The sequence below is a fragment of the Battus philenor genome, unplaced genomic scaffold (assembly GCF_028537555.1).
Source record: "Battus philenor isolate CCGP_79_NKW_IND1 unplaced genomic scaffold, ilBatPhil1.0.hap1 SCAF_20, whole genome shotgun sequence".
Lineage (NCBI taxonomy): Eukaryota > Metazoa > Arthropoda > Insecta > Lepidoptera > Papilionidae > Battus > Battus philenor.
The window spans coordinates 8336026-8363077 of NW_027181683.1; the positions used below are offsets into that span (position 1 = coordinate 8336026).

Below are 27052 nucleotides of genomic sequence, written 5' to 3' on the forward strand. Positions count from 1 at the left end.
TAAAAACAGTAATATTAAAGATGTTTTACATAAACGTAACAATTCTCAGACTAAGTAAACACTTAAATTTGTATCTATAGTAAAGGTGCGGAATCCTTGTTTATAATACAAAGTTTCCAACCGGTCCTATTGAATATCTATGAAGGGGATATGTCTATGAATTATATCTGCCAGTGTTTTAAAAAAATATCTAAATGTGCAAATTCAATATAATTAACTTACTCGATCGAATTACAACGCATTAATTCTGCAAACAGTATCATAATATCACTTATTAATATTCATTGACGTTAGCCGCTGTGATAAATGCATCATCAACATTACGATTGGAAAAAAACAAATGTAATTCAAGGTATGGTTTGTATTCGTCTTTAATATTCATTGAAATACGCAGTAGGTATATTTACAAAAAAATTACTCTAAGGTAAAAGTGCCTCTGCTATAGCAGATGAAGCAGAATGGAAATACGATTTATGAAAGGTGTTTATTATACGCGTTAAAATAATTGGCAGATATTATTTTAAATAATTATGAGATATTTAATTATATTATGAATATTGAAATTTAAAAAAAAAAATATAATATTCTATTGTTGTTGCCCTATCGGACATAAAAAGACTGCTTAATATACAACTTGTTAAAACAATTGATTATTTGTTATCATTCCCAGGTTACGGTTACGGGTTGCCGATTTCGAGGCTGTACGCTCGCTACTTCCATGGAGACTTGGTTCTTATGTCGTGCGAAGGTTACGGCACTGATGCTGTTATTTACTTAAAAGTAAGTTCATTATTTATCATTAACATGCTGCTTGCCCCCTATCAGGTAACCGACGATATAGTTAAAGTCTCAGAAAGTCGCTGGATGTGGATACCGCAAGAACGGTCATTATTGCGGTCTTTGAGTGACGTCTACGCCTTCCTGTGGACATTTAGCGGTCGGTAATTAATAATGATGATGATTAACATACTCCGAGGTAATATAATAATATTATCCAAATTTTAAAGATTAAATAAAAACTAGGAAAATAAATTATTAATAGTATTAAAAAGTCCTTATAATATTTTGAATTTAAATTTATTTATTATTACCAGTATATTATGCATATGTTTGCATCATTACTGTGTTTTAAAACATTTCGTTTAAACGACAAAAATCATATTGACACAATATATGATTCCAGGCGTTGTCAAACGAAGCGAATGAACTCCTGCCGGTGTTCAACAGAACATCGACTAAATTTTACCGACCCGTGCCGACGCTCGCCGATTGGTCGGGCTCTCCCAACACCGGAAGCAACTCACAGTGTGCACGAGCAAAGAACAGAGAGAAACTATCGCCGTCTCTTTCACATGGACTATGAAAGAGAAATTCCCACTCCTAAGGTGATTAGCAAGTCTCACAGTAAATAGTGTAAATTTCATAGAAATTTTCTGTTATCTGTAGTTCTGTAAAGTAAGAATCGATGTTTATGACCAGAGATCGAATAATCGGATTTATTTTTATCTAAAGTGAATCAGTAATTGATAAATGATAGTAACTATTTTTGCTCTCATTTTGTGCATGTAATTTTAATCTGGCTCATTCGCATAATGATTTTCGAAACTGGTCTCCATAATAAGCTAACACTACAACTTTAGGTAAATATGTATCAGAATATCCGATCTCTATCTGATAATGAATGAATGAAAATTGTGCTAAATGTAACAATGATTTTATAAAGGTTTTGGATTCCAATATTTTGTGATTTGAAATGTACAAATTTTTGATGTAAGAACCATAAAATGTTACATTTATCTCCATAAATGTTACATATGCTTCAGATCTACAAATATTTTACTGCAATTGCGTGTGACTTGATTTTATTATATGTTTATGCTACACATGTGATACTCACTATAGTATATAATTATTTAAAAATGCAGAATTGCATTGCAGAATGAATCCAATGTAATGTGGAAAGGTTAGTTTTACAATATAAATATGTAATGTTAAGTTGAAGAGTACAACCTGACATTTGTCATTTAACAGTTCTAAGCTTAATAAGTAAAGATAAACATTTTTACTTTACTGTTTTATAATAAATCAAAGCATAAAAGTGTTAACAAATAGATATTAAGTATTCCTTATTTAAATTAACTAACTTAACCTATTTTTTTTTAATTATAGTAGAATAAGCTATGTATAAAACTTTATCTGAACATATTGTTCTCTCTGTTAAATCCTAATATCGAAGAAATATTTTCAAAATTGTCTCTTTTGGTATTAAGACTTAATTAATCGGTATCTCTATAGTCCATTCGCTTTGTGGAAGAGATTGTATATTATGTATTGATGGAATGTGCCAAGAATCGAAAAAGGAAAAATTATTGTCGAGTTTGTTGAACTTTGTTCATTACGATGTTACCACCACGCAATCTTTTTTGTCGGAATCTAAGGAATCAGAAATCATAAAGTCTAAAGAAAATCTTTACATTGACTCCTTTGGTTCAGTTTTAAACTCATTTGCATCATATTGGAATAAAAAGGCCAATACATATTACCAATTTCTTTTGTTGTATAAAATAAATTGTGCAAAAAATTCACCATTGGTATCACCACTAGTGAATAGTTTCAATTCCCGGGATACAATCTTATGTAATTCACACTTTGTGTATTAATTATAAAGGATTACTACTGCTTATAGACAAGTTTATAGACGATGGGCAGCAGTGTACAAAAAAAGATATGAAATATCGTATGTGTGATAATTCTTTAATATTTGGTTTCAATGCTAAACATAGAGGCACTATTGGGTCTATATGTTCACTTATGATGCAAATGGATTATTTTTTTTGTTACGAAAGATGAAACAGGAAAAAGACCGGCTAAAATAAATTGAGAAAAAATGACTTCAAAAGAAAAAATATCGTTTTTTAAAAAAGGCGTTTTCATTTTGTATTTCTTTAAATTTATGTGCATTATCAATTAATAATTTCAACAAATTGCAGCGCTACAATGAAAGACCTTTATTTAAAGCTTAATTGTCGGGTTAGGGCCTTTTTTATGACATCAGGTTTAAATATTAGCCCTCTTTTACCATAATGATATTTTAATTTTGGTACTCTGAATTATTTCAGTGAAATAATTAAATACCTATAGTTTTGCACAAAGTTTCTGATGTATAACAAATTTTGAATGAACATGTGATATGTATAACAGTGATAAATGAAACATCACATTTTTAAGTTCCGAACTAGTTATTGTAATTAAGTCAACTATGTCAATATAATTCATAAAACTTAATTAAGTATCAGATGTTATAATGTTTAATATTTTCATACTTCAAATTTCCGGCAGGAGGAAAATGATTTATAATTTAATTGCAAATTTTTATAAAATTAAATTCATTTTTATATTGACATTGTATATGTGAAATAAGGTAATATTAAGTATGAGTTATTTAATCTGTATTTCGAAATATAGATGCATTTTTAAGTTATTATTCCAAGACAACATTTATATATTTAATTAAGTATGTAGGAATGTGTTAGATAAAAAAATATATCATAATTATGAACTTCACGAAATCATGTTTTGTTTTTTATTTCAACATGCTTTTAATGAATAAAACTACAAACAATTATTTTTGGTACTTCATGTATATAGTGAACCATTTTAACAATATACAAACAATATTCTAATGCTGTTAAACTTAAGGCAACACTTGTGGTACGCGTAGCCTAGTCGGGCTGGCAATCGAGTGCAGATACATTTCACCCTTAACGACATTCACACCCGTCCCATAAAAATAGAGTCCTATATCTGTGAAATTTTTTAAACCCCAAGCATCCTTCAAATATTATTAAGGGTGAAGATTACTATATAAAAAAAGATTTGAGAAGAACTAAATTTTATTGTGGAGGCAGTACTAATTAAACATTACACGTGAAATCCCTGTTTCTTTAGAAGTACGTATTTTAAACAGGGACAAACAACCCAGTTCATGTAGCAGCGACGAAATATACTTTGTTCGCTAGAGAAAGTTAAAACTGGAACAAACAACTTGCTATTAGTTAGTGATAGCCAGGTAGGGATGTGTTGACATGACAACATTACATCAGTCTACATCTCTTGTTTACGCGGTACTGACGTGTTCTCTTACCCTTATTTTGAATTTTCGTATATACTTACGATCTGTTATTTACGTACCATATAAATTATTGCGTGGGCGTTCATTAGATAGTATGTAATAGAATATTTTCTTCAAAATAATCATACAAACGTTGTATAAGAATAGTAATGTTTGATGTGAACTTGTGAATCATATGAAATAAGATAATTATTTTAGGACGAGCAATAATTCCGTATCGTAAAATACGATGAGGCTCGCTCAAAATTAATTCTATCGATCATCTTGTTTTTTTTTTCAGACTGAACTTGCTATCCAAGTAGCATTAAAGTTTTTGCAGGTTAGAAAGGATAGGGGGCAGAAAGGATCACTGTAGCCTTTATTGGCAGTAAAGCTCGAAGGTTGACCGGGAGTCTTGGCTTTTGGCGCTATGTTTTATTACATTATCCGATTGATCTGTCATCGCTACACATTCAGCTTTTTTAAATTTTCAGACTTCCTTTTGCTAGTTCGTTCGGATATGTCCGTTCAAAAAAGCAAGCAATCATCTTAAGTAATAATATTTGTTTATTTTAATTAAATAGTACTTCAATGTTAATCAAAATTTAATAATTTAATTGTTTTTGTGTGATTTAATCACGGCTGCAACTTGCGAATTAAATATCGATGACAGTCGCAAAATGACATTAACGAAAATGACAATTCTACAAGTTGATTCATGTCATCAATATTGCAAAGTGCCAACCGATTGCAGGTTAGGTTATGTGTGAAATAATTAACTTTTAACAAATAAAGAATAATAAATTCACATACGAAAATGAAGATCTATACTAATGCAAATAATACAGCAACTTTAAAGTTATTAATTGCTGCTAATTTAGCCGGCAAAAAAATTCAACTATGCGAAGCCACTTTCGAAGGTATTTAAATCTTTTACATTTAATTTTTTTTACAAAGCTTACATAAATTCCCAGTTTATACTTTCGTTTTATTACCTGGATGTTAGTACTTCTTATATTTATTTTAAGTTATATAGTTATGCAAATTAATAACGGGTACCGTATTCACCGGGCAGAGTCCGTACCAGAATATGTCTATTCTTTACTAATCTAATTGATTAAAAAGAATAATGTAAGAAAGACCTTACATTGGTTATAAAATATACTACTACGTCTGTTTATAAATAATGCAAGTTCTGGTTTTATTTCCTCATCTAAAAGGACATTGTTGATGACTATATTTAGCTCAAGTTATTGTTTTTAACAACCGTAAATCTAACCTCAGACTTATTACAACTAGTTAAAAATCAAGTTGAACTATTTAAAATTATTACACAGCACTTAGTTTCAAAGCGCTATTGTAGGTCCTGGTAAAAAGGTATAAATAAATCAAGTTTTACATAATTAACTACTGAATAAACTTTAATGAAAAATAACAAGTGGATAGTGAAAAATATATATCGAAGATATTTTCTGTGGATGTGTAACAAAAAATATTTACAATATACAAAAAGGAAGACCTTAAATTTTATATTTAATGTGAGGCGTGGTACCAGAAACTGACAGTGAATCAGAAAATGATTACATTTTTGGATTATATTAAAATCAAATATAATTGTTACTGACAAGCATATTATCTGTACCTTTTACTTGCTTACTGAAGTACTAATACAATATAACAACAATAATTGTTTTTCATCCTAAATTAATAAACATTTGCCTCATCACTAACTCTTTTTTACTTCTCTGATTTGTCTCCATCTTAAATGTAGCTAAAAATTGCTCTTCACCAGAATAAATCTATAGCATATATGTTAAGTATATCCCATACTTATGTACCGTGATCATTTTTTACACTACATAATATTTGTATTATATTATATTTGTTAGCATTAAATATTTTTATTAATAAATAATGTTTAAATCAAAAGTTGTAGAATTTTTTTAAATTAAACATGTAATGATTAAGTTTGTAACATGTATGCATGCAACTAACATATGGGGGTTGGTACTGAGCACTTGTCTTGCATTGCAGACAACATTTTCACAGGACCACAAGTGCTGCCATTGCTGGAAGTGGATGACCAGTTGACATTCTTCTCCAGTAATGCAGCTGTACAGTATTTGTTTCCTATTTTGGATATGTCAGAAAATGGACAATGGTAAGTATTACACATGTAATTGGTTATAAATAGATGTAAAAGCTATAAAGGAGTGATGAAATATTGCTCATTTGCAATCAATTTGTTAATGTCACTCTAACCAAGAATCAATTATTTCAGAAATTTTAAATAATGTAATGTATTGTAAGAAAAAGCATTTCCAAAATATGGATTACTACTTGGTAAAATTATTTGTTCCTTACTGTCTGCCTCTGCAGACTTTGAAAATAAATCAGTGTATTCATAGTAATCACTTCACGCAGGTTCATTCAAAATAGTTGAGAAAGTTTTAAAACTTTTTGTTATCAAATGACCTTTACATATAACAGTTAATGTAGCTTATTATGAAAAGATTTTTGTATTACTTAGTCATGAATTATTTTTAATGATAAGCTTGACTTAGGTCTAAATTCAAATAGCTCAGTAACAATATTAAAATACATTAGAATTTTTACACTAATTGTTTCATTAATAATGTCTCTTATATAAGCATTTACTTTTAATTTGTATAATCTAAAAATGTTTTTTTTTATTTTAGTCAGCAAATGCAAGAGTGGGAGGCTACACGACTTCAACCAGTTGTGGCTGTTGTTGTTGGAGGCAAATCAATAGCCCCTGACCTCCGACAAGTGCTTCAGTCATTGTTGCAAGTGCTTAATTCATTATTACAGAGGCACAAGTACATTCTTGGGGTATGTTAGCAAAATTTACTATAAATCTCTGCTTTGTGTCAATTTATAAGTATGTCTCTTAATATATAGTAGATTATGCATAGTTTTCAAGAATTCTATTATTGGGTATGTAAGACATATAAAATTGTGATTTCAAATTGAAAAAAAAAATTGAAGATATGAAAGTGATACATAAACTTAGTAATTTCTTTCAAGATGGGTTGAATATTAAGAAAAGAATCTTTAAAAAAATCATCTCTTATTCAAAAAATTCTTTAAATGCGAAAAGTTATAAATTTTATGAAAAACATTATTGTTGAGCAGTGTTGATTCATTAGTGGAGCTCATATTCAAATATTATGAGATGGTTTATTATACTCCAGCTATAACATATTGATGTCAAAGTTATTTTAGAAATAAATTTATTTCTGTGTACATTGATTTTAAATAAATTTTAATGTGGAATTTCAAATCACAATGGCAGACACTAAGTTCTAAGTTAAAAGCATTGAGAATTGGCAATTTGGTGTTGTCTGATTCTTATTAGAATTATTCCACAGCATCAGTTCATTTTGTGTGTGATATAACTTCTTTATAATTAGTTTAATATCATATTGGTAACACTGTTTATTAAGTAATTGTATTTACAATTTTCGCAGGAGAAATTATCAGCAGCAGATATTTCAATTTGGAGTACATTATATCCTTTGTGTTATGAAGAATCTCTTAAACAAACTTATGTGGCTGAATATCAACATGTATTACGTTGGTTCAATGAATTAGCTGTGGCTAAAGCTATTCAGGTAATTTTAATGATGAAAATTTATTCAGTATATTTAGTGTACTATAGCATGTATGTAGATGTATGATAAAAAGATACACTGACTAATTTAATTGCGAACAAATTATTAAGTTTACATTAAATGTAAATCAAACTAATTTAAAGTACTCTCGTTGGCTAGCGATGCATTTATACCATTATGAAATGTTTCTTTCGGAAGGCCCTTCTGCTGCTCTGTCGTAGCTCTTTCATGACCGGAGTTGTGTCAAAACAGTTTCCTTTCAACACAGTTTACATTTTAAGGAATAACCAGTTATCTCGTGGTGCTAAATCCGGACAGAAAAGCGGAAGTGAACAGACGGCCTTATTTTTTTTTCACCAAAAATCAGCCTTAATGAGTGGGAAACTTTTGGCCCTTTTCAGGGTCTCTTTCTCCGTACATTATCTCGCAAACGTTGTATTAAGCCCTGGCAATATTCGGAGTTTATAGTTGTTCCGTTTGGAACGAACTCTGATCGCGCTATGCCCTCACTATGAAAGAAAACAATGAGCATGACCTTAACTTTTCACTTTGACCGACGTGCCTTGTTATGGCGAGGAGAAGTACTCTTCTTCCATTAGGAAGTCTTCATTCTAATAAGCATACACCCGATATTTATCTTTAGTTATAATTTTACTCATGGATTTCGGACCTACATCAAGACTGCACTTTAATTCCAAGCAAACTGACACATGACTTTCCTTTTGTTCGTGACTCAAAAGTATCGGAACGAATTTAGCAATGACTCGTCTCATTTATATTTCATCGGTTAAAATGCTTTGCACCGACCTATACGAGATGTTTAGTTCCTAGCGCAGCTTTTGAATCTTCAATCGCCTGTTTGATCGAACCATTTTTGCTACCCTTTGCATGTTTTCATAGGTTTTTGAGGTCGAAGGACGACTCGACCTATTCATTATCGCTTTTGAATCGCTTATACCACTTATAAACAGTCTTCAAAGACACTACGTTAACACTATACATTAATTTAAACATTTCATGAGCAGCTTTGGTACCTCTTTCAATTTAATACAAAATTTTATGTTAACGCACTGTTCAAAATTCATGATCTTCGACAAATACAGCGAATATGATCCTACTCTTCTAGCTGTAGAAACTGATAGACATGTTATAACTATTCCAAATTTGCTACAGACTATTTCAATGAATCAGACTATCGAACGTATTGAAATGGACATAGATATAGAAGTCTCCCCCCCCCCCCCCTCCCCCATATTATATGTAAAATGTCATTTGATGCTGAGGTTTGTTTTTTTTTCTTTTTGATTAGGTAGCAGTTAAGCAGTGGGCTGGATCAGCGAAAGGTCCATTTGGAACATTATCAGTACTTGGTAATCCGCAAATAGTCAACGTGGTCTCTCCTGTAGGGTAAAATTTAATTTTTATCTATTTTCCGACGAATAATGAGAATTTCGTAGATGAGAAAAAAATAGTTTAAATGTTAAAATGATTACAGGTCACCCGATGATGATTCTGAAGCCGTTTGTGCTACACCCGAGGAAGTTGAAGCAGCCAAGAATGGATGGATTAATGGCATTAAAAATATGCAATCACCATTACCGCAAGAGAAATTAGTGTAAGTGTTGACTGTAAATTTGCTGGTTTTGAATTTTCTATGTAATCTTACCTAATTTCCCGTTAAATGTTTTACAGTTTACCAGTAAAAGATCGAAAAAACATATTGATAACATCAGCCCTTCCGTACGTGAATAATGTACCACACTTGGGAAATATCATCGGTTGTGTCCTTTCTGCGGACATATTTGCAAGGTTTGTGTATATATTAAAATAATACACTAATTAATGACGGGTTTTTTAACATGCCGTGTATAATTTTGTCTCTCAACTATTAACTTTTAACTATATAAACTACTCAAAACAAAATAGGGCCCACCGCAACTTTGTCTCTAATCGTGTTTATAAATAACTCATATACTAATCATTGACAGAATGAAGCACTACCACTTCTAGCACACATGTTTATTAGTTCATAATGATGTTTAAAAAGTTAACTTTTTTGTTGATTTCAAGTGGGTAGACAAAAAAGTAAAGTGCTCAAAATTTATCCATTTCTTAAATTTTCAATCGTTTGTGTTCTCAGTCTTGCTTTAAGCGCAATACTTTGATCACACTTTGTTTAGCTGTGTTTTTTTCGTTTCGGCATTATTCCCGATTACAATGCCAGGTTCTCGTCGTCATATGGATGTGGAAACTTCGACAAGGGCAGTTCTTTTGCTTCAAGAGGGAGAATCTCAAAGATCGGTTGCATCTCTCCTTGGTGTGTCACGGCGAGCTATTCGAAACTTATGGAAGCGGTTCCAGGAGACAGGTAGTGTGGCTAGAAGACCTGGATCAAGAAGGATTCGAGCCACAACTGCTCAAGAAGACCGGTACATACATTCGATTGACTGCGCGCCGGGACCGCACGACAACCGCCCGGACCTTGCAATCCCGGCTAAGGCAATCTACTGGCACACGCGTTAGTGGTCAAACCATTCGGAATCGACTCCACGAGGACGGGCAACATTTTAGGATGCGTGTTATTCGTTTAAAATTAACAAGGGCTCACCGGGCAACACGTTTGAGGTTTGCGCGTGAGCATTTGGACTGGACCATGGACAATTGGAGGACAGTACTCTTTTCAGACGAGTGTAAAGTTAAGTTTTTTAGCGATGACAGACGTGTACGTGTGTGGAGAAGAGAAGGAGAACGTTTTACTGAACCATGCATGCACGGTACTGATCGTTTTGGGGGCCCAAGTGTGATGATATGGGGCGGTATAAGCTTGTTAGGCAAAACAGAGCTGGTGATCTTGAACGAAGGGACGGTCACTGCAGCCAGTTACGTCGAGCAAATAATCCGACCTTATGTCATCCCATATTCACAAAGAGTAGGTGATAATTTTGTGTTTATGCAAGACAACGCTCGTGCGCATACAGCTAGGGTCACTCAAAGGGCACTTTCTGATGCCAATATCTCGGTTTTACCTTGGCCAGCAATGAGTCCCGATCTCAACCCGATTGAGCATTTATGGGATCAATTGAAAAGAAGTCTTAAGGAGACCCATAGCCATGTTAACAGCCAACAGGACCTCATAAACGCGCTGAAACTCTGTTGGGAACGAATACCCGACCAAAACATCACTCATCTGATTGAGAGTGTTCCAGATAGGCTCAGAGAGTGCATACGGAGCAAAGGAGGTCCTACTCGATACTAAAGAATAGCACCCGGCAAGTTTATCAAAAACAAACAGTGACTATAAAAGTTTTTATTGACAGTCTACTTAGTGCTCATTTTCTCTAAAAATGTGTATTTGAGTGTATTGCGATAAAATTAAACAATTCAAACGTTATTTTGTGTTTACTTAATGTGTAAAACCCTAATTCAACATCGACTAATTGTAAAAATTTAATAATCATGTATGCACATAAATTAAGGGGCAAAATGATGGTGGGCCCTATTTTGTTTTGAGTAGTATATAATATAATGTAGATGTATATGTTTATGTATATATTAGGGGGACCTGAAAGTAATATCGTTTCTGTAGAAATATTTTACAGATAAACCGATTGATTTTTACTGCTCCGTCATTTGTATACTAGAAGGCAAAAAGGTTGTTGACACCGAAGGTTAATTTATTGTTGATTAGAAATAAAAACTTGTTAAAAATGAGGTCGTGTGAATTTAACATAATAAAGCGACATTACTTTCCGATCTCCCTAATATTGTATAAGTATTTTGTGTTATAAGTAATATGCATTTCATTTATTTACATGTTTGGCCCTATCTAGGAAGCGACAGGGTATTTTCAATGTGTTAAATAATTTTTTCACTTGCTATTTTTATTTTTTTACTCTCCTTACATTCTTCACAATTTCTTTTATTCGTCATCTATTTTTCGTCACAATATCTCTCCTGTTACTTGTCTCTTTACACACACCACCTTCCTTCTCTTTCTCTCATAAAATACTACACTAAATCACTTCTTTATATCACGGTACAGCTTTTTAACTCTTATCTTTTCTATTTTTATACTTTTTTTTTAATTTTTTATTATTTTTCATTAGTTTATAGTTTTTAATGTTGGTAATCTGTAAATCGCTCTTGCAATACGGCCATTGGGGCTGAAAGTTTCTTCATTCTTACCACAAGCTGGTAGACGCGCCGTGGGTGGGCCATTAAGTAGGAGGATCGACAACATAGACAAGGTTCCAGGAGAGCGCTGGATGTAGACGACGCTTAACCAATCTAGAATCCTATACTTTGCAGTGACATGATGATATATGTAAATTCATTTTCAACACCTATTACTTGTGACCGCCCACGATATTTTTGCTTTTTGACCAGTGGTCTGGAAGAAATCGTATTTTACGATAAGACCGCCTATTGTACTTCATTTTTTTACTTATGACTTTTTATGTTTATTTACCAGTATCATGTCAGTCGATAGGTATAACTGCAAGACATAAGCCACCAAAGTTAGCCACGATCACCAGTCTTGCGCTGCCCGTATTCAGCAACTTCTCGCAACCTTGACTATGTCATCAGTCCACCTGGTTTATGTTCATTAGTGTACAATAAATATCATCATTTTAGTAAAATGTAAATAAATAAATATTAAAACGGAAGAAGGAATGGTATTGTTAGTATACTATGTATTGATTGTCTTAACGATTGCCAAAAAGACGTGCCAGTTGTACGAACAGATGTACCAGTAACGGTTTCTCTTATAATCAATGTAGATAGGAATAATTACACATTACTAACTCGGCTCGCTTACCCTAAATGACACGTATTGAAATCAATATAGATACATACTTTGATTTTCTCTATGTGTATTTTTGTATCTTATTATTAGAAAGTTAAAGTGGCAGAGCTGAGACCATATAGCGGGAAACAGATGGCAACTTTAAGTTCTCGAGTGGAGACCATGTTCAAGCACAGCGTAACACTTCCACCCACAAGTTGAGATCTTGTTAAGGTTGTCGGATGATGCTGGATACAGGCAGCTTTCAATCCATCCTAATAGAAAATTACGAGGGAGACCTATGTTCAGAAGTGGACGTCCTGTGACTGAAATGATGATAATGATATTGTTAAAAATTGTGTCTGAATATATTCGTAGATTTGTCAACCGGCGTCTTGTTTATATTTCTTAATTTAATTGAAAGAGTACTACAAAAGGGTGTTTCAGACTGAAGGAAAATTATATTTTGTTATACATTTCAGATACTGTCGACAATGCGATTACAACACGTTGTATATATGCGGCACAGACGAATACGGAACGGCGACTGAAACTAAAGTAAATACATTGTAACTTTATAATATTTTTCATATGTGATTCTACCTCCAATTAAATCATTAACTTCCAAAAAAAATTAACGTCATTTTTTTAAATTAAATTAAAAAATTAAAACATTAAAAAATAATCACATTCACTACGTTAAATTACGCTAAAAATCTGCTCACAATTTTAAATTTTATGTTGCCAAATCACCAGTTACAGGATTCTATGTCTGTTCATCCTTTTAAGACAGTTTTTAAAGTTTTGTTAAAGTTTCAAATAAAATGACAAATAAATGTTTATTTTAGGCTCTAGAAGAAGGTGTAACACCGCGTGAAATCTGCGACAAATACTTCGACATCCACAATGCTGTGTACCGTTGGTTCGACATCGGTTTTGATTACTTCGGTCGGACCAGTACTGCGGAACAGACTGAGTAATTTTTTATTCTTCTATTTTTAACATTACAAAAGTAGCCTATTATATATATATATATATATATATATATATATATATATATATATATATATATATATATATATATATATATTATATGTCCTGCAAGTTGTTTTTTAAATAAGAAATCATGATGATTATAATTATAGCCATAGGACGTCCTCTGCTGGACATAGGCCTAACCCATAGATTTTCAATGATTTGCATGCGTAAGATTTCTTAAGTAAAGCATTAATTTTATATACATATATGTGTATATATATATTATTTTACATTGATAGCATTAATTGTGTTTATCACTTGGCGCCCGGAATTATCTACAAAGTCAAAAGGCATCCATTGCAAGATATAAAAACCTTCGAGAAGCTTCTATGTATGCCGTTTGTTGATTGGTCAATTCATAAAGAAGATCAAACTTTCTGAAACTTGATTTGTTCAATATAAAAGCTCTGCGACTTGTGCGGATGGTCAAACGTATTTAAAACACAATACGAAGAGAAAATTTTGGAAGCGATCAATCAGCGAAAAAAAAAACGGTTTTTGCTAATATATGCGAAAAGTGAATAATCACTTTGATCACTCTTAGATCGTCTTTTGTTCGACACTATACCAGGAGTGGCCAAACTGTGGCTCGCGAGCTACATGTGGCTCTTTGAACTATTATTTTTGGCTCCGATTTATTGTCGAATTATTTTAATTTTAAAATTTATATATCCTATGTCAGCTCTTGAGAAATGGAAACAAATTACTAGTGTAAATAATAATTATTATTATTTTACCATAAAATTAGCAAAATCCAAACGCTGATCATAATTAACTAACCGGCATCTAAAGTATTATTAGGAGTGCTGCTATATACGTGTGCCGTTTTATCCAACTTAAATATACATTTTGTACATTTGTCATATATTTCGTTAAATAAAATTTTTGTAAAAAAAAATCGTTTGCTTGTTTTAAATGAGTGTTAAATTGCGACTCGTGAAAAATTTCAAATTTCGAACAATGTCACGAGCTATTAAGTAGCTTGGCCACCCCTGCTATATACATACATTGCAACGTCTCCAGTCGCCACGTTTACGTACCTATACGTAACTATATACATTTCAATACACAATTTCCTGCTAGTATCCTAAAATTGATACTATATGAAGAAACCACTTTTGATGTATTTTTGTGTATACTTTATAAAATTGACAACTCTATTGTGAACAACAGTATACTGTATGACTCTCATTAACATGTAATAAATATAGAGCGAGCCCTGGTTGCTCAGTGCTAGATGATTGAGACTTGCGATCGTAGGTCGCGGATTCTATTTCCTACAAACAATCTTAGATAATTCACACTTTGTGAATTCATTATATAGGATTGCCACTGCCTGCACCCAAGTTACGAAGAAAACCAAGAAGGTTGTGGTAACGGTTTAAACGCGAGATAATTTTAATTTTCGTATGCAATGACAAGTGTATACATACCATATACACAGTACATACCATACACATATTATAAATAGGTATTTTCATTAAAGGATGTTGTGTTATAAATAAGATTGTAAAGTCCTGTTCCATAAATACGATAACGGAAAGCGAGAGGTTCCCAATAGCGGGTGCCTTTTAAAAAAAAAGTGCATACCTCCAACTCCATCCAAATCTTCAACTGCGATCGCCAACCTGCCTGCCAAGCGTGGCGATTATGGTATTTACCCCGATAATAGATATCTTTGGGGCCTTGCAGTAGGCGTTTGCAAAAGGTATATATATATTCGTCGTCATTATATACTCGTATAAACGATGACAACGAAAAAAATAACAAATGTGATATTTAATTTAAACTAAATATTTATGTATTATTTTTTTTTTCAGAATAGCCCAGAAGCTGTTTCTTAAACTGATGGATAATGGATTCGTCAGTACACAGTCAGTAGAACAATTGTACTGTGAGAAATGCGAGAGATTTTTGGCGGATCGGTATGTCTTCTACTGTTTTGTTTATACATTTTAATACTCTTTTTTTTTTAATATCTATGCCTGTAAAAATTTTTCCTTGATTTGATTCATCACGATATATCTAGAAATATAAGGTTTAGATATTTGAAATTTGATAAGAATATTGCTTTTGCCGAGTAGGGGTTAGCTAAGAACGCATTTAATAAAATTCCACCAGCGGGAGCTGAGAGGGCGTTTATTAAAAATATTTTTTTAGAACTGTATGTCTCATAGGCATAAAACTCGGGCAGAACATATTCATGATAAATAATAAATAGGTAGTGTGATTTATAATATTTCTCTAAATATTTAAGGTCATGCGAAACAGGCAGGGGAAAACTAGTGGTACGATAATGTTCATAAGCTGTAGAACATTTCTGGTGGTATTAAAAAGTCATATTATAGTACTACCGAAACCGCTGTACCGCGCCTTAGGAAAGTGCTTTAGTGAGGGCCGAGAGAAGAAGATTATGAGCGCCGCCAACACGAAAGTTGTCTGAAGAAACGCAGCGGCCGATACTCCGCACGTCTCGCCGCAGGTGTACCTAAGGTGAGGTACAGTGGTTTCGGTAGCACTATACTAGCAAATAATAGAAATGTGTAATTGTATGTGTATTTATTTATGCAGCGTGGGTAGGCCCTTGTCAAACGATTTTTGGGAGCCTATTATCTATCGCTTGAAATGATAATAACAAACAATTTTTCAATGATGAAAAAAGTCGTCTGTTTATAAAAAAAACTTGACGCTTTACAGATTTGTCGAAGGCGTGTGTCCTCATCCTGGCTGCCTGTACGACAGCGCACGCGGCGATCAGTGCGATAAGTGCGGGAAACTAATCAACGCCATAGAGCTTGTAGAGCCTAAATGTAAAGTCTGTTCACATAAGCCCACGGTGAGGCCCAGCGAACAGCTGTTCATTGAACTTGGACAGGTAAAAATTGATTTGTTTCACAGTATATTTACTAAAGTTTTTTTTTATATGATTAAAATTTCGCTTGCTTCATGTAAATTCTATTTTTAACATAGCCTCACAATAATTAATGTAATAAATAAAGTATTATATAGCAAGGTCGGGTATTCAATTAACAACAGCATTCATTGTGTAGTACTTCCCTATAGATTCAATAAGACTAGTTGCTTGATTTGCTACTGAAAAAACAACACTTATTGTTTGTCTAACTAAAATGGAATTTGTCTGTTAGTGTAATTAAATATATGTAAGTTATAGTTATTATGGTTATAGTTAATGAGTAAGACATAATAACCTTATAAATTTTACTCGGGTCCTTGGCCTTGTTAGCAAGCTCACAATCACTCAACGAGAACTAAGGTGTTTTTGATATCTCTACGACATCAAATCGGGACTTATGTAGACGAACAAAAGACATACTCCAGCGGAATTGCAATAAGCCATGCAACTCTCAGATTTCATGGCCGTTGAGGTCTTGAGGTTCTGGAGCAGTGACTAACGAAGAGCGCAGGATATCCACCATCAAGGTTGACAAACTACCTTGTTAAGGTAGTTGGAAGACGCACAACGCGGGTCGCTTCTAGCAGGGTCTATTGAAAATGTTTTGGAAGGGCTAAGTCAAGCTCAGTAAGTCCGACTGTTGAAATATTGATCATAATTACAGTTGGAGCCATCGCTTCGCACTTGGATTAATAGTGCGGAACAAGGTTGGTCTGCTCCTGCTAGAGCAGTGGCGCGAGCATGGTTGAGGGACTCGCTGCGCGCCCGTGCAGTCACCAGGGACCTTAAGTGGGGAGTTCCCGTACCGTTGGAAAAATACGCCAGCAAGGTATTTATTATTAGTAATTATTTTTGTTATATTATAAAGATTTGTTTTGTCAATGAATTTTTACTTTATGGTTATTTATTTAAAGTGACCTGTTGTTTACATCACGAGAAGACTGCCAGAAGAGCCTAATTTGATAACAACTAAAATCAGAATGAACTCCACTATAATGATATTTTTGTTGCTATGAAAGTTGCAAATGCTCTGACAAATTTAGACGAAGTATTTTTGTGGTCACTCTTGCAATATTTTTAATACAGTAGTCAAGGTAATAATTCTCCCCACTGTTATAGAACATTGTTACTTTTGTTAGGCGTTGGCTTTTAAAGAGATGACCTCATCAATTTTTATTTATTGCAGTGTCATCTTTTGGTTATTAAGATAAATATTTTATTAATAAATTGCTATAATTACTAACCATAAAAAAATATTTGAAATTTTGGATTGTTTTTTCAGGCACATATTAAACAAAGAGCGTTTACCGTAGTTATATGTCAATAATATTGTTAATAATACTTTTACAATAATGATAATTCTAATTTAATAATTAGTAATTGATTTATTTTAATAATAATTTTTAGGTCTTCTATGTGTGGTTCGACGCTCCCATCGGGTATTTGAGCATAACTGAAACTGCAACAAAACAATATGAAAAATGGTGGAAGCCTGATAAAGAATACGACGTAAGTTTATTCTAGTTTTTTTTAAATAAATGTATCTGTAAATGGCACAATAATGAAATAATTTCTACATATTTACAATAAAACAAAAAATAAGGTATCTTAATTTATTCCAAAAGGTATATATATGTAAAAATAAATTTTCTGTATATTTTCTCAGGTGAAGCTGTATCAGTTTATGGCAAAAGACAATGTCCCGTTCCATGTTATAATGTTCCCGGCTACAGTGATAGGTGTCAATGAAGGACATAAATTGGTCGATCACATATTTGCCACAGGTATTTAAATGACAAATAATACTCAAGCTTTCTATTACATGTTATATATATATTTCAAAACTCTTGTAGCAGTGGAGCCTAGCAGTAGAGCACTGGGACTTGCTTAGAATCTTATATAATTAAGTAGGATTTTCACTGCTCATTCATTTCATCTAGTTTCTAGAGGATGAGCAGCATCATCCTCTGAGTACTATAATACCACAACGCGATCGCCAACCCGCCTACAAAATTTAGCGTTAATGGTATAATCCCTCATAGATATCTTTGGAAGAGGCCTATGTCTTACGTCTTAGGGCTGGAACAACGATGATACTTTAGAAATGTTACTTGAATGACTTAATAGGAATAGCTCATTTATTGTATCAATTTTTATATAGAGCGAAATAACTTATTGTATATTTCATATTAATACTGATAATTAAAAGGTAAAGTGATTCCATTAATAGTTACGATTATATTAGTTATTGTCAGAGATAGAATTATTTATTATTTTTATTGAAGTAGTGGCTTATTGTTTTCAAAGGTGTTTTTAAATCGAAAATTCCATTGTGATGGGAATACACGGGTAATATGGGATTATAACATATATGCTTATGTGAGTTAGACTCAAAAAAATTGATTTTAGTAAATTTCTTTTAAAACCTACATCCAATTTTCCGTTCTCTTCTTTGTATTTATTATGTGGAATTATTAAAATTCTTATCTTGTATTATACTTATAAAATAACATTTAGTAATATTGCTACCGGGACAGCTGTACCGCTTAGGTATACCCACGGCGAGAGGGGGGGGGGGGAGTATCGCCTGCTTTGTTTCGTAAATCCAGCGTCAACTGATGCTTATACTGTTATTTCGTCTACCCCGCTTTCTTTAGGCACGGTAAAGCGGTTTCGGTAGCATTGTATATAATTTAAATTTTTTTAATTTTTATTTGGCAGAGTATTTAAATTACGAAGAGGGCAAGTTTTCAAAATCGAGAGGTGTGGGTGTATTCGGCACAGATGCACAGGTACTTTTTGGTTTTAATCTTACACATACTTTATGTCAGATATAGCCTAAATAGAAACAAAATAATTTAGCGACATTCATACAAGTATTCTTGTCATCTATAATTGGTTTATTCAATAATAAGTCTTTTTAGTCAAATTTTTAATGCGTGTTTTGAATTTAATAAAAAAGTACTTTAATAACATTTCGAGGAAATTTAATAAAAAATTTGATTCCGTTAATTAGAAATGAATTAGAGGATTTTTGCAGTCGATATTTTGGTATAGCCAGTTTTTCACGGTGGCACATAAATACACCATGGACATTTTAATAATAAATAAACATATAGCACATAACATAATTTAATGCTATTTTAACTCGTAGCAAAATAAATGCATATTATTTTTGCAGGAAACTGGCATCCCTTCTGATGTTTGGAGATATTACCTGGCGAGTATACGACCTGAAACATCCGACTCTAGTTTCAGTTGGACTGAACTTGGCACCAGGTACTGAAATTTATAACTCAAGCCCTGTCAGATGTTTTCTAAAGAAATTAGTATTTTAACGGTTGTTTTGCAATACTTATCCAATAAATTATTATTAAGGTGCCAATATTTAAAATTTTATGAAAAAAATAGTGACTCACGTAAGATAAACACGAGAAATAAAAATGAACTTGTAACACCAAAATTTCGCATTCAAAAAGTCAACAAATCTTTCACGGGTCTAGATGTACGCATATATATAATATAGTTCCACAACATATTTCAGACCTTTTCTTAGTTTTAAATCTAAGATTAACAGTATATTTATTAAATAAATCATATTTTGGCAATCAAGAGTTCTTGGTTGATTGAAATGTGTGGAACTTGGTTTGTTCACTCATTTACATGGTTGATATTATGGATACGTTATCCATCAATAATTTCATTTAAAACAGCAATTGTTGAGTTTTTAGCCGGCTCCTCATAGTAGATTGGCATTCCGAGTCGGCGGTAGCCGAGTACATATAATGTAAAGATAATCGACGATTAAAAAGTATATGTAAATGCTTGGTTTTTAAATATTTAAAAGAATATGTTATAATAAAATACAAGAACATAGTTTAATATATTTTTGTTTAATTTACTTGCTATGAATAATTTTCTTTTATTTCTAATAGAAACAACTCGGAACTTTTGAACAACCTGGGTAATTTCTGCCATCGTTCCTTAAGTTTCTGCGCAAATGCCTTTAAGGGCAAAGTGCCGGAAGCTAAATTGACTCAAGCTGACTTCGAACTTGTTGCATTAGTCAATCGAGAAGTTATATGTGAGTAATGTCTCTTACATTTTGTTTAATATTCTTTTACGTAGATAAGTTTTTATTCAAAAAATTATTCATAAGGCCGCTAGATAAGCAAACTTAAATTTTTGATGTCTAATCAGGAGTTTGGGTTTTTACTTACAGAGACAGGTTTATATGAATGTATAAAATTACTTAATCATTATTTTCCTGTCTACATTTAAATTTATATATATAATTTTAAATTATAATAGCACAAATTGCTTGAATATCTACGGTCTGTCCCATATTAAGTAGTGGATGTGACATTGTGCATTTTTATAACTTAAAACTATGGAGTCTTTAGTATTGGCCAGTTATAAATTACTCGCGTTCCGTTAAACAGGATTTTGCGGCCCGCCAAGCATTTCTAAAATTCAATAAATTTTATCGACTTTTTTCATCAATATATTGTTATAAAATGAATTATACTAAAATGGTAATACATACTAAACTTAAACAGTTTTTTTGCGACAAGTCATTCACTTGTCGGCGACTTGTTCAACGAACCCATCGCGTCTATGCTTGTTTGTAAGCTTCTGTTACGCAGTCAGACTGGTAAGCTGTTAACTAGCTATTATAGCTATTATTGTTTTTCTTGAAAGGCGTGAGTGCAATATTATTGTCTAAAACGTAATAAAAGAATTTTTTTCTTCATGATCAAATCGGAAAAGCCCCCCAAAAAAAACGGAAGGTTGCGAAATATGATATAAAATATGAACAACAATATAAAAACTTAAGACAAACCTGGATAGATAAGTTTAGTCAAATAAATAAAAACTTGGAAAGGCTCTTTTTAAAAATCAAGCTATTATATCAAATATGGCAGTAAAGGCTAGTTTTGTCAATAGTACAACTTCCTAGGTTATATTTTATTGTTTTTGATTAATGTTTGTAATTTGTATTACAATTGTTTGAAATAGCATATGTCAGAAATATGGAAAAGGGTCGTCTAAGGGAAGCGCTGAGAAACGTTATGTCGATATCTCGTATTGGTAACCAACACATGCAGTCTGAACAACCATGGGTGTTGCTTAAGGGATCTGATGAACAAAAGTAAGTCAAATTCATTTACATCAAATGTTCACTGTTTATAAAAATTAATGAGGACCAATTTTAACCATAAAAACATTTTAATTTGCTTTAACATATTCATATTCTTATTAATAGATTTAATCGTTGGAAATAATTTTTGGCGAATTAATTTTCGACAGCTCTGTTATGGAATATAATTTTTTAAACAAACATAACGACCATATTTATTTAAATTTAACAAAAATAACACACTAAAAATAATACTATTAACCACCGAATAAATTCTTGATAACAGAATAAATGCTAAATATATTAAAAGTTTATCTTGAGACTTAAAACAATAAATTATATATGTTGTTAAATTTACATATATGATTGCAAGCTTTTACTTTGGAAATTAATTATTAGTATGGATAAGATATTAAATTTCTTTAAATAATTGATTTTAAGTAATATTTATAATATTATTGCATTGTTTGATAGGGAGCGAGGGGCCACTGCAATAGGTCTGTGTTGCCAGTTAGTTGCATTGCTATGTGCGTTACTAGCGCCCTACATGCCCCACGCGTGCCGTCGTCTGCGGGAGCAACTTAACTTGGAAACTGTATCCTTAAGGATCAATCCAGAGTGAGTATTAAAATAATAATTAATATATTTATTGCACATATAATAAAACTAAAGTATTAACTAAACTGGATTAAGAATGTATAACTATATATAAATACACTCGTCATTTAAAAAGAAAAAAATAAAGTATTCATTCCGTAATTGTTCTGAATGGTCAGTGTTTATTGGCGCTTATAAATTAGCATGCAAACGGACCTCTTTACCAGAGGGATAGCAGATGAGCCATCGCACGCTGGTCTTTCATAGACTTGTGCTTATGTAAATAATATAAAAAAGATGTATATATGTTATTATATCCTTTTTAAAAAACAGTTAAATAATAAAATACATCAGTTATATGACCACTCCAGTTTTTGACTTCACATTGATGGATTAAAGACATCAAAATAAGGTACATTATAAAGAATGAATTTAACAAAATAATTTTTAATTATTTAAACAGAGACTATTGACATTCCAAATTTAAAAGTTTTTAACAATTTTTAAATTCTAATTATTTACATGACAATACTTCAGAGTATAGATTTTTTCTCACGGCCGTGCTTCAAGTCATATTAGTTTTCGAACTAACAATACAACTAATAAATTTTACTTCACAGAAATCCAACACTAGTACAATACTTACCAGCGGGTCATATCATTGGAAAGCCAGAGCCATTGTTTGCTAAAATTGAGCAAGATGTTTTGGATAAGCTTCGTGCCAAATACGCTGGCACGCAAAGTGATAGAGCCAAGGTAAAAAAAATACTTGTTATGAGTTTTTTCTTAACGAATTAAGTGAGTTTGAAGAGGCAGTTTGTTTTAGGCACTTAGCCTAAATTTCTTTAGTCTCTCTGTATATGGAGGCTGCTGAGCCCTTAAGTAGATTATGTGGAAGTTCCGGGCCTGTTGGAAAGGACCTTGCCTAGGACTCTCTCACAAAAGATGTTGCAATTCGTGGGCATCCCAGAAGTTCAACAAATTTAAAGCTATTTGACCTCTGAATTATTATTGATAAATATTCATGGCAAAGTGGGTATTTTCCAGTACTTAAATAATAAAGGAAATGTTTAATTTTATAAATAAGATTGCTTTCTTCTACTATTTACTTACAAAATATTATTTACAGCAAAATGGTGATGTTAAATCGATATCTCCGAAAGCAACTGTAACAGATCTAGAAGCCGCTGTTGCAGCCCAAGTGAGTACACAATAGATAGAACCCACCCAAAAATGATTTTGTAAACAAATCTATTTTTCTAAAAAAGAAAGTTTGTTATTTGGAAGTTCAATAATCTTTATCTAATTAAATATCATCAAATTTATTATATTGCAATGTATTACAAAATATACTCTATTTATGTACTAATTAACTACATATATTCTTTTATCAGACAAATCCTAAATCTTAACTTCAAATTCGGAAATAATCATCTTATCAATAACTATTGCTGGAAATTGATTTTATTAATATACATTATTTACAGATTACATTTTCAGTATATTAGTAGGAGAATAAATAATATTCTAAATAAATTATTATTGTTTAAGGGAGATAAAGTGAGAAAACTCAAAGCATCTACAAAGGACAAAACTGTATGGCAACCCGAAGTAAATAAATTGCTTGACTTAAAGAAGCAGTTGGAGGCAGCAAAATCTGCACCGGCGGCCTGTAACAATGATGTTGCGAGTTTAGAGCAAGAAGTCGCTGTACAGGTATGTTATAAACATCATTTAAAGAACTCAGATAAATAAGTTAGATTAATAAAACTTAATATAGAAGCATGCTCAGGTCAAAAAGTAAATGGTTACATAGTGTAAAAGGTAAAAAAGGTTATGGCAATTCATTTTACTCTCTCAATTTTTATTAGATGTAAAAGTTAATGGTCTTATTTCATCCTTCTTGTATATTCCGCTAATTCATTTTACTTCCTCTACAATACCTCAACCAGCACATTATATAGCAGCCAAAAACTAAATTAACTAAAATTCAAGCCAGGAAAAATGGTTGCTAGTTTGTTGTAAAAAAAAATTAACAATATGCGTAATGTGTTGTATATAATATTATACTTTTAAAATATCGATTATAAATTTAAAATATAATGTTTTTAAAGTATGAAACATATTGAACGTAATGGTAATAAAATTGTTTATAGAGGCTTGGTGTTTTAAAACTTAAAGATTATTGTTTGAATGACTTATGTGGGTGTCCCAGGGGGCGTACAGGTAGCGGCTCTAAACCTGCCTGCACTCGATTGCCAGTTTGACATCAACATACTGTGAAAATTACCAAAGTTTAAACGGATCTCAACATGCATACAGTCACATATTGATTGTGAAAGATTTGATTGTAGGGGACAAACATCGACTTTAACAAATAAATGTACTCGTCCAAATGATGCTCTTTACAATATATACAAAACTGTGATGCAGTTGCACTTAATGCTAATGGTAATACTCGTGGTATGCGAGGCCCAGTCTGACTGACAATCGAATGCAGTTACAGGGCTGGCCTTTTACACCATTAACGACACGCACATCTGTCCCTCAAAGAATAGAGTCCCACATATACTGTTTTAAAACATGAAGCCTTCTACAAATTTAAAGCATTATGTCAGTTTTTGACATTTATTATTGGATTGTTATAGTAAACAATTAATATTAATTTCAGGGAGACAAAGTAAGAAAGTTAAAAGCGTCAACGAAAGATAAAAGTGTTTGGCAACCAGAAGTCGAAAAGTTGTTGCAGTTGAAAAAACAATTGGCAGCAGCACAAAGCGCCAAGTAATAATACCAAGTTCAAAATAATGCCATCGTCAGTGAGAACAATTACAAAAGGCTATTGATAATCTAAATCATCACCTCAATCATTAACACTCTGATGCTGGCACCCTTATAAGTCTCATGAATGCTGGCATTGGATCTATGAGATGCCTACCTCCAATTTTATTATATTTCACCAAAAAATATTTGTATTAAGAAGTATAGCAATTTGAATAATATTCACATTAGATTTTATTGCATTATAAGAAACACAAGCACTTACTTATTCCAATTTTGTTTGTTATACTAAATTAAATGTTTGGAAAACGAGTCTCAATAATTTCTGGTTGACTAGTGCTATAAATAGATTGACATTTTACAACACGTTCTTAGGAACTGTATCCATCTAATCAGTTCATCACTATTCTAACCGTGGTAAAAGGACTAGTCAGGAAGATAAATGAGAAGTGAGGACCCGTAAAGCACAAGGTTAGGTCTAAAAAAATTATCTTGTAAAGTTGAAATATACAATGCCAGCGTGTGGAGTGTTGAATGATTACATTTTGGATCTTTATTATTTATTGTCAGATTACAATGATGTTTACAAAATAATTAATTGTATCTAATAATTGAAGCAAAAATTTTTTTGTAATAACTCCTGAGCAATATTTGCGGTGCTGCTTTTAAATATTTATTGCTGTGGTTTACTTAATTTTTATTAAATGCATAAAACATACTTCAGACACCCATAACATAACCATTATAATATTTATTTAGATTAACATGTAAGTATTATGATGTAAAATATGTGTTCATTACTGCTCAGTATGTTTATATGAATGAGTTATAAACTACTGAAAGATCTCCCTAAATTATATAACTAAGTGTACCAGTAATAAATGAAATTATATTGAAAAACCAATACATTTTATTTTTAACACAACACTTTTAAATATATTTAATAATAAACATTGATTCTAAATGTGAAATACATTTTTAAAATACTTTTAACTGGTTACAGTGAATTTAATTTATCATGATTAAAGAATTTAATACTTTCAAAAAATAAAGTCAAAGTTTAACAACTTTCATTAAGAATACATTTTCAAATTTAAGTTCAACATGAAGTTTGTTCCTATATGAAAGGCGCAATAACTTTTATCTCGTTTGGAAATACTGTATGGGATACCCCTCTGCTGCGTGGGCAATGAGGGAGTTATGCCGGACTTCTACTGACTAAAACCCCTCGTCGAGGTTTTTTTCCTTTTATTAAAACCGTCGGTGACCTATAGAGCCAGGACTTTTGTGCGGTGGATCATCCCGGATCTGTCGCCAAGACCTTGGCGATATAACCCGCTCTGATGTCCAGATGCTCGGTATGAATGAGGAGTTCAGTTGTTCTTTTTTTGCAGCCTCCTGCAACATTTTTTTTTTCGCAAAAGGCTTTACCCTCGTGACATTATGGCCCGTTCTGTACCATTGCCTTGAAGAAGGCTGACAATGAGAGGTCGTTCCCCACAACATTGGTGAGTTTTCGGTGCAGCTCAGCCTAAGCTGTACACTCCCCCAAGCGTGAGCTGAGCCGTGTTTTCTTCGCTACCACAACTGTGGTACATGATTGACAGCTCACTTCCTATCCGCTTCAGGTACTACCAAAACATCCATACCCTGAAAGCATTTGGAGGTTAGAGAACCGTGGCACCTGTTCAACTAGTCTTCTAGGGCCAAACGAACCGCGTCCTGTTCTTGAATTGGTCATTTTTTTTTCTCACATTCCAACAGCTACTGTTGAGTGCAGCTCGTTCCTCCAAGCAAAATTGTAGTCTGGCTTGAAGATCACATGGAGGGAATCCCACAAGATGAAAGGCCCAATTACTGGTATATCACAGTAGTTGATGTGATGTACAAGTTGTAACTAAATTATTAAGTACAACCTTTACCTATCAATACATTTTTATTGCAATAAAATATATCTCTTGACGGAATTAATCATTACGATTGTAAAAAGTTAAATCTTGTTAAGTACTTATTTAACATTATCCATGTGATACTTTGCAGAGGATTACTG

The 27052-nt window shown here is 32.3% G+C and overlaps 2 protein-coding genes across 2 annotated transcripts in view; both read left to right on the plus strand.

Moving 5' to 3' along the window:
* The window catches only part of Pdk (pyruvate dehydrogenase kinase), a 43445-nt gene extending 39929 nt beyond the window's left edge, over window positions 1-3516 (plus strand). Inside the window, exons 8-9 of the mRNA XM_068765678.1 lie at window positions 671-780; window positions 1184-3516. Of these exons, the coding sequence (XP_068621779.1) occupies window positions 671-780; window positions 1184-1363 (290 nt within the window). The 3' untranslated portion in view covers window positions 1364-3516. The remainder of the gene's footprint in view (window positions 1-670; window positions 781-1183) is intronic.
* Window positions 3517-4849: 1333 nt separating this feature from the next.
* MetRS (methionyl-tRNA synthetase 1) lies at window positions 4850-25869 on the plus strand. The gene is made up of 23 exons (XM_068765671.1): window positions 4850-5031; window positions 6146-6272; window positions 6811-6964; window positions 7603-7746; window positions 9056-9153; window positions 9242-9361; window positions 9439-9555; window positions 13015-13090; window positions 13381-13508; window positions 15391-15495; window positions 16268-16445; window positions 17149-17313; window positions 17892-17993; window positions 18151-18268; window positions 19206-19276; window positions 19666-19763; window positions 20420-20568; window positions 21504-21636; window positions 22099-22242; window positions 22842-22977; window positions 23351-23422; window positions 23773-23937; window positions 24893-25869. The coding sequence occupies exons 1-23, from the start codon at window positions 4929-4931 to the stop codon at window positions 25007-25009; spliced, it is 2820 nt and encodes a 939-aa protein (XP_068621772.1). The 5' UTR covers window positions 4850-4928; the 3' UTR covers window positions 25010-25869.
* The last annotated feature ends 1183 nt before the right edge of the window (window positions 25870-27052 follow it).